General features: G+C 41.8%; 1 protein-coding gene across 1 annotated transcript; it reads left to right on the top strand.

Moving 5' to 3' along the window:
- The first annotated feature begins 2,404 nt into the window (after positions 1 to 2,404).
- On the top strand, positions 2,405 to 8,153 carry LOC123609967. The gene is made up of 2 exons (XM_045500943.1): positions 2,405 to 3,333; positions 7,992 to 8,153. The coding sequence occupies exons 1-2, from the start codon at positions 2,405 to 2,407 to the stop codon at positions 8,038 to 8,040; spliced, it is 978 nt and encodes a 325-aa protein (XP_045356899.1). The 3' UTR covers positions 8,041 to 8,153.
- The last annotated feature ends 1,039 nt before the right edge of the window (positions 8,154 to 9,192 follow it).

Genomic DNA, 9,192 nt, shown 5'->3' with positions numbered 1-9,192 from the left:
TTAGTGGAGAATCTGGGGGTTCAAAGAGAAAAATTTCGTGTTTAGCACAGAGTGCCGATAGTGGTAAGTCCTCTAGGCTCACCTGCTTTGGTTGCAGTGATTCTGTTTTGGGATGTAGTGTCTGAGTGTGGGAGTTACTGTTACAAATAAAATGAGGTGTTGGCATTCAGTGCCAGGCACAACTCAGCCTGTGTAGGTACCTGGGCCAGCGCAGGTGTTCAGGAGCAGTGGGCAAGTTCATGAAGCCTGACACATACCCTTCATGTCCCCTTCAGAGAAGCCATATTTGCATCAAAGTAAGTCAGACCTGATACATACTTACTTAAGATATTGAAGTGTAGCTGAAAAATAGGTATCAGCACCTTCCTAAACGCAGCAGAAAAATAGCTGTAAAAATTGCCAAAGCCATTTTAAGAAAAGGTGGTTTTCTAACCCTTTCCCGTAGGATCATTATCACTAGCAGCAATGGCAGAAGCTGTAACTGTACATGTGGCTGTCAGGGAGGGGAGCTGGAGGAGTAATTTATTCTCTAAAGCATCAGCAGTTCTGATTCTAGATATAATTTAAAAGTAGGCAAAAAGACTGTTTTGTTTTGAGGCCCTCTCACCTTCCCTTCTTAGTCCTGGGTATGTTCCCCTTCTAGCCAACATTGCCTTTCTTCTCCCTAGAAAATTTGTTCATTCATTTAGTCTCTTATCCAACAGACATCTATAGAGCACCTTCTATGCCATGCATCAGGAATACAAAAATGAATAAGATATAGGCCTTGCTGTCCAGGATAGTCTAGCAAAATGACCATTGTGAGAATAAGCGGGGAAGATCACAACAGAGAAATCTTTGCCAAAGGCCTTGCATCCTTGGGTGGTTGTAGCACCAATCTTCTGTATTACAGCTGAAGGTGGTAATTAATTTCCCTACAGAGACATTCAACTGCCAGGTCATAAGAGCTTAGGATGTTACTCAGCTTTATAGTCTCTACACCACTAGATTTTCAAAAGGAAGTAAGGAAACAATGTACTGAGTTCCTATTATCTCACCGCTCTCATGTACACTATCCCCATTTAACAGATGTGGAAATAGGGCTTGACAAAACAAGTGACTTGCTTAAGGTCCATAGCATGCAGAAGAGCTGAGATATGAGCTCAGGTCTGCCTGACATACAAGTGCAAGCTCTACTTTCTCACACTGTCTACACAGGAGAAATTCTCTCATTATAGAGCCTCAGATTCCCTAACAAGCAAGGAGTCGGTATTTTGGGGCAGGGAGCTCTCCAACAGATGAGCTTTTGTCATCTAAGCAGGTCAATGCATTTAAGGCTGGCCCTGGGTGGTTGACAGCTGAACTACATGTCCTTCTCTGCTGGGAAAGCAAACCAGGGGATCAGTAGGCAGAGCGGATAGGCTCAGAGGGTCTGCTGGACTTTGTAATTCCATGGGAGCTGCAAAGAGCAAGTTAGATCCAATGCCTTTCATCCCGGCTGTCTGCCCAATCCTTAAACTGCTGATCTCAGATCCCACACCTATCAGAAGATCTTCCAAAAGCTTTTTCAGGGCAGTGGACATGCATTGTATTCATTTTGTAACCCTCTTCCCCCCTCCTTTTTTTTTTTTTTTTTTAAGAGAGAGAGAAAGAGAGAGAGAGAGAGAGAGAGAGAGAGAGAGAGAGAATGCACGCAGGAGCCCGGCAGAGAGAGAGAATCTTAAGCAGACCCCACACTCGGCATGGACCCAATGTGGGCTCAATCCCAGGACCCTGGGATCACAACCTGGGCAAAATCAAGAGTCAGACGCTCAACCAAGGAGCCATCTAGGCTTCCCTGTACCTCCTTCTGTGCTTAACCCAACTGTATTTGTGTAATAGGTACACAACAGGTTAACTAGTGGCTTTGTTTTGACAAGATGAATTATTCTAATATCAAAATTTTAAACTTCTTCATGAATCTTTTGGTAAACTCTGTACATGGTAATCTTCCAGAATGTGGCTTGGCTGTATTAAAGAGTTGAAAATTGGTATTTCATGACTAAGACAGGTTTTCTCATGAACTCCACCCTGAATGCACTCTTGACTCCCAACAGGAAATGCTGTTGTGATCACAGAGAAACACATGACTCACGGGAAAGCCTGCCTTGATCTCTCCGCTGCTGCTGCCTCCGTGTGTTTTGAGATGCTTGAACATTTAGGGGAGTTTCCAGTCTTGTTTTGATTCCTCTTTCCTGAATCTCCCTCCTATCCAGGCTCTCCTCCCTGAAAATGTCACGTTTTCCTCGTAAAAACCAAACCAAAAAAATGATAACAGGACAACCCATCACAGAACCGTAAATTCTTCACTAGTCCACAGTGATCCTTGCGTCTGTGTGTACGCGTTCAATTCAGGTTTTACTCTTAAAGTGAGACCACATTAAACATGCTTAGCCCACGCCTTCAAACTGGAGTCACTGCAGAGTGCATGGCCCGGCCTCCTAGCCCGCCGCGTCCCCACGGCTCCAGTGCTCGGAGCATGAAGGTGCCACCCAGTCAGTCACGTCCAAGGCCGTTTATGCGGTCTCTTGCGCATGCAGGCGTGCACCACCGGCCGCGAGCTGTCGGCCCACAGCTTCATTCAGGAGCCCCAAAGCCCAAGTCGCCCCACTGTGGCGCAATGGTGTCACCATCCGTTTTGGGGTCCAATATGTCCTTCCAAGTCAGCTACTCCGTGGGCCCAAGGGCGGCCTTGGCCCCGGAGGACTGCAGCACGGCGCGAGACCCGCAGCAGCTCAGGGTGTGGTGGGTCACAGCGCACGCGCAGCGCTCACTGTGCGTGATGCGTCCCCTTGGGGCCCAGAGCCCTGGAGCAGAGAGGCGCTTGCGCATCCCGGCTGACATGCGCAGTGGGTGGATCGCTGTAGGCGACGGCTTCTCCCGGTTGGGGGCTTCGGCCTCCGGAGTCAGTGATGGGATCCAGGGGCTGGGTAGCGCCTTGTCGTTGTCCTTGCTTGCAGGCCCTGCGGTGGTCCTGGGTCGCGTATCCTCTGGGCCGTTCCCTGAGGCGGTCTTGGGCGAGAAGGGGTGGAGGGACCGGCTCTTGATGGCTGCCTCCTTCTCCAGGAAGCCCCCTTCTGTTTCTGCGCCGCTCGTCCTGCTGCGCATGCCTGGGCACCCCCCTCCTGCTTCTCATCTGCCTTCGTCTGCAAGGGCCAGTTCCTTCTGCCCCGAAGTGTATCCAGGATTGCCTCACGTTCATTCAGGTAGACATCTGTGGAAAGAGGCAGCAGCAGTCGGAGTCCTTGACGTCATCCCTGGCTCCGTGGAACGTTCTGGGTGGTGTAGCTTGAGACCCCGCTGTGTCTTCTCACGGTAGGCATAGACCTCCTGCCTCGCAATTCTTGCCGTCGTCGTGTGTCATCCTCAGAAACGACTCCGTGTTTTCTCGTTGCTTCTTCACCTATGCTTCAACACAGTGTTTATTTGAAAACCAACACGCATGCACACTTTCCCTTCATTTCCTTCGACAGATTGAAGCTCAAGGCTGTTAACATAAATTTCAGGCGTTACCTTTGGTAGGCAGACATCAAACATTATTTTCCAGCCCCTTATAGGAAAAAAAAAAGGTTTTTGCAGAAAGTTATTGGGGTCGTTCTTTTCGTTTTCACCAGTAATTGGTGCAGAATTTTATTTCAGCCCTGGTTCCTGGCCAAGGTCTTTGGTCCTCAGTTTACCGGCTGTGAAAGCAGTGGTTTGCAGAACGTGATTCAAGTGTGCTTTTCCCAAAATACTGCTCTCCCTCTTTATCTGTTCGAAAACCTGTACTATAGAATTTCTTTTCTGTTTAGTGATGTAGGGGACAGAAAGTCACCATGGGAGGCAGTATAGGCCCTTCATTTCTGCACACACACAGTTGACTGGCAAGCTGGTTAATACGGAAAGCCATATCCTAAGATGTAAAAGTAATGGATGGCAGTGGAAGAAACAACAAACTGCAGGTGACTGCAGGTGCCTGAAATTGAATGCAAGAAAAGGAAAGCGCCTAGAGGAGGAGGGAAATGTATGAGGTGGAGAGGAAGAAGCTTACAAGTTTGCTTTGGCTTGGCTTCTCCTAATTGTGTGCATAAACTTGAGTCTCTGGTTCTGTAAATGAAGATGAGAAAAATTAGGGGAAATAGAAACTAGAAACCATAGAGCAGTGTCAAAACTAATTTATCTAAAACTGTTAAGAGGTGACAGCAAATCAGTGTTGATTCATAAATATCCATAAACAGATTATCCTTCCACTGATGGAACTCAGCTGTTGAATTGTTTTTAGATGTCACGACTCTTAAGAACTGACAAGCTCCAGAGAGGCAACACCACTATTATTCTCATTTTATAGGTGAGGAAATAGAGGCTGACAGAAGTTAGCTGCTTGCGTAGTCATTCGGCTCGTTGGTGACAGAGGTGTGACTTGAACACAGAGATTCTAAGTTGAATACTCACACACTCAACCACCTGCTTCCTGTGCCCGAGAGAGGCTTTTGGGAATAGTTTGGAGTAGATCTCTTCTTTTGTATTCTACTGGGGTGAAAATATCATAGTCGCTTAGGAGGAAAATAGAACAGTATGGGAATATGTTTGGACACCAATTCCTTGTGAAATATAGGTGGGTTGGGGAAAGGTGGGAATTGATTATATCAGATTAATTCTCCTTTCACTTCAAGTGAAATTAAGGAAAAATTGGAAGAATAACTGGTTCTGCCAGTGTTACCAGCTGTCACCTTGAGAGGTTAGGTCTCAAGGTGGAATATTCCAAGACAGGTGGAAGAGAACAGTTTTCTGCTTTTTGCCCTCTGACCAGAACAACATGGCACCTCAAAAGGAGCAAAGACTCCTTTTTGAAATTTAAAAGACTCCTTTCAAAACTATAGGAATAGGTAGGACCAACTTATCTTGAGGGAATTTATTAATAGAGAACTTCCTATAGTTTTTATGTTAAGGCTGGATTTCTTGTGATATACAAAAGCTTATTAACCAAAACGTTGAGTTATGACTTACTGGGTTTTGAATTTAATTTCTGTTACTCCTTAGGATGTCATTTGGGGCAGCCCAGATCATGCTCTGGTAACAAACAGCCCCCAACGAGGATTTTTTTCTTAGTCATGGTTTGTGTCCTAGCAGGTTGGCAGAGGGGCTTTGCTGGTAGGGGTCATTCAGGTATTCAGGCCGACTGGGAAACCTGGTCACTATGCTAAAGGAAGAAAAGGGAGGACCCTGGAAGGTCTCACTTATACCATCCAATGCTCCAGAAAGGAAGTGACATTGCTTATAATCCACTGGCTGGATTAGTTCATATTCCCCCCTTACTAGGAAGTGTAGTCCTATCTTGTGCCCAGAAGGCAGAGAACTAGACGTATTTGGTGGGTAGCACTAATAGCCATCCAAATTCATATGTAAATAGGTGAGACCCTGGTAAATAAAATCCTGTAAACCAAATCTTTTTTCCTAATAGTGTTGATGATATAATTATTTAAAGAATGAAGTATTCCCAAATGCCTATTCATAGCTATAGTCACTAAATGAGAAATATGATTTAAGGTTGAGAGAAAAAAACAGAATTTTAACATAGTCATTATTATATTGGTCATGAACATAGAAATAAGGAAGCTCTTCTTTCGGACCAGGAAGTATAGTAGTAAATCAAGTATTTTTTGTTTGTTTACTTTTTAAAAAGTTTATTTATTTTGAGAGAGAGAGAGAGCGAGCATGGGGGGGGGGGCAGAAAGAAAGAAGGAGAGAGAGAATCCCAAGCAGGTTCCGCACTGTCAGCACAGAGCACGATGTATGATGTGAGCTGAAACCAAGAGTGGGATGCTTAACCGACTGAGCTACCCAGGCACCCCTATTTGTCTGTTTTGAGTAGAAGATGCAATATATTAGAGAAATTCTAGAATAGTGATAGCAATTAGATTTTATCTTCTGTAACAATTATAATTTTTGTAAAATAGTAGACTCTAAACTTCTTTGATTTCTTCTATTGGTGAAACATACAATTTATTTGCTTTCATCTCCCATATATATATTTATTTGATTATCAATTACTGTAATAACTTATTGCCTATACTAGAAAATGTTTACAAAGATAGAAATTAAATCTGGAGGGGCACCTGGGTGGCTCAGTCGGTTAAGCATCCGACTTCAGCTCAGGTCATGATCTCACAGTTTGTGGGTTCAGGTCCTGCATCAGGCTCTGCTGACAGCTCAGAGCCTGGAGCCTGCTCCTGATTCTGTGTCTCCCTCTCTCTCTGCCTCTCTCTCAAAAACAAATAAACATTAAATTTCTTTTTCAAAATAAAAAAATTATATCTAGAAATAAGTAGTCATTTCCTTCCTTCCCCACAAAGAATTGTCTTATCTGTCCCTTTTGGAGACATATGTCCTTGAGCACTTGTTGAGCTGGATATTCAGGCTAGGCCAAGGCTCGGTTCTTAGTAGCAGTGTCTGCCAAGCAAAGAGAGAAGGATGTTCTATGTTCCAGATAGTTGAAGTCTTTGACTGGAGTTGGCAACGGTTGGATACTCTACATCAATTTTTGCTTCTTTTCTGTTGCCATAAGACATCCTACCCCAGGTCTCCATTTTTAGATCATGGAAAGTTACACCCTCACAGGTCTTTCAGTGATTCGAATAAGTCCTTCCGAAGCTGAACTAAGTGGATAATTGAACAGAGGAAACTACAGTGCATCTAAAAGTTCACAATTGCAAGGAGTTAGACAATAGTTAGCAAACTGGATCCAGAAACTATACATAGCATCATGGGAAGATTTTATATATGTTTCTTTAGTATGAAAGATGCCTGAACTTTTTGTAGTATATGAACTTTGACTCTCCTATAAGACTTTTTGTTTTTTTTCAAAACTAATTATGAATGTAGTGCTCACAAATTTGAAGGGCAGGAATTACTAGCTTTAGGAATACTATGTGCCAGACATATTTTTAAAAATATCTTGTTTTGAATGATAGATGATATCTTCCAGGAAAGGACTGGAGAACTTTCTGTGCCCATGGCTGGAACTACCCATGTTTTATCTGTTTTAGCACAGAAAATGATTTTAATTTTTAATTTTTTTATTTTAGAGCATGAGTCAGGGAGAAGAAGAAGAAGAAGGAGAGAGAGAGAGAGAGAGAGAGAGAGAGAGAGAGAGAGAGAGAATCTTAAGCAGGCTCCCTGCTCAGCATGAAGCCTGATGTGGGGCTCCATCCCACTGGGATCGTGACCTGAGCCCAAATCAAGAATTAGGCACTCAACTGACTGAACCACCCAGGCGCCCCAGCACAGATAATGATTTTAGAAGCACTGAGTTTTTAGGAAACTTGAGAGGTTGAGGAAGAATACCTTATGCCTGTTGAACTCAAGTAAAAGTACCAGATATTCTGGTATTTAGATGTTTATGCATTATAACAGGCCAGGAATTTTATTCAAAATACAAAATAAGCATGACATCTTTCCTAAGTAAGGATTGGTATTACAATGGGAATGTCTGTTTATGTTTAAATTGATTTGTTTGGATAGGGGATTTTAATATACTACATAAAATTTATTGTCGGTTCTTTCAAACCTGGCAGTGGTTTGTAGGAGTATGATAATTACCAAGATCAGAAACTTCCAGGAAGTCATGGGAACAGATTCTGTGTGGCTATGTGTAGTTGTTTCAGAGTTTTAAGGCAGTGGAAGGAAGTAAAGGTTGTGACATTTCAAAGATATCTACAAGGCTACAAACATTAATGAAGATTTTTTTATTTCATAGATAAAAATAATTATAAAATAATGTAAATTTAATGTGTGTGTATATAACAGCTCAACCTTTACAAAAAGATTGTATGGGAGATATGATGTATATACACAATTTAGTACTTGTTCCACTGAACTTGAAGCTTCTAACTCTTAACAAGATTCTTTGTCAAGTACTTTGGAAAGACTTAAAAACATTTTTTTCATATATCAAAAATGCTTTATTGGTGATTGACATTTCTTCTTTCCAACAGATGGTGCTCCCTTAGCTGCCAGCTGTTCTGTGGCAAACCCTCCAGATAAGTCCCTTTCTTGATACCAACTACTGGTTCTCGTACATCTGTCCCACGCACCAGTTGGGTATCATAATATCGTAAAGTCTCCTGAAAACTTCATAATAAATGTGTTTGATTTTTTTTTTTGGGTAGTTTTCCTTTCCTTCCTTCCTATTAGCTTATTAAAAGCCAGATGTAAAATGGATGCATAAGTTACTTCTGGCTTCCTAATATTCATTGTTTGACTTGGCCACCAACGTATTGAAGGAAGATAATTCATCAAAACAGCCAGATTGTGTTGACCTAAAATAAAATACCAAAGGGATTTTGAATAACTCTCCCATGTACATCTGTAAATATTTAAAAAGGAAAAGATAGCTTTATTGTGTGAGACCCTTTCAGAAGCAGAGGTCATCTGGCGATCTCTCTAAGTCTCTTTTAACTATTTGACTTCTTGACACCATGATTTTTGAGTTAGGCCTATTAAAGTTGTTAGATACAACATATAAATACAGATCTAGCTAACACAGAAGTCTTCTTGCATCTTCTTGGCCAGTTTTCTGTTCAGTACTGCCACATTTAATGTAATGGCTTGAAAATTAAAGGTAGGTGTAACAATTGAGCTATATCAAATACTTAGGAAAACATCTTTATAAAGCAGGTTTTATTTAATCTCTCATTACTTTATTAAAACTTTTTATTTTGAAAAATTTCAAATGTACACGAAAGTGAAAGAAATAGTATAATGACACCGCATTATCCATCATCCAGCTTCAGCAATTATCAATATATTGTCAGACATTTTTTATCTGTAAATCCCCATCTGATTCCATGTTGTTGTTGGTTTTTTTTTTTTACAGTTTTATTGAGGTATAACTTTTACATGCCATTAAAGTCACCCATTGTAAGTGAATGCACACTTCCACTAATTTGCTATTTAGTGATTTGAAATTAATTTATAGAATTTTGAAGCTATTACCACAGTCTAGTTTTAGAATATTTCCATCATCCCAACAAGTTTCCCTGTGCCTGTTTGCATTCAGTCCTTACTCTCACACTCAACTCCAGGTAACCACTCATCTGCAAAATCTATAGATTTCTACTTTCTGGACGTTTCATATAAATGGAATCATACAGTGTGTAATCTTTTGCATCTCTCTTAGAGTGTTTTGATATAACG

This window comes from Leopardus geoffroyi, chromosome B2, assembly GCF_018350155.1.
Source record: "Leopardus geoffroyi isolate Oge1 chromosome B2, O.geoffroyi_Oge1_pat1.0, whole genome shotgun sequence".
Taxonomy (NCBI): Eukaryota; Metazoa; Chordata; class Mammalia; order Carnivora; family Felidae; genus Leopardus; species Leopardus geoffroyi.
This window is presented reverse-complemented; position numbering and strand designations above follow the sequence as displayed.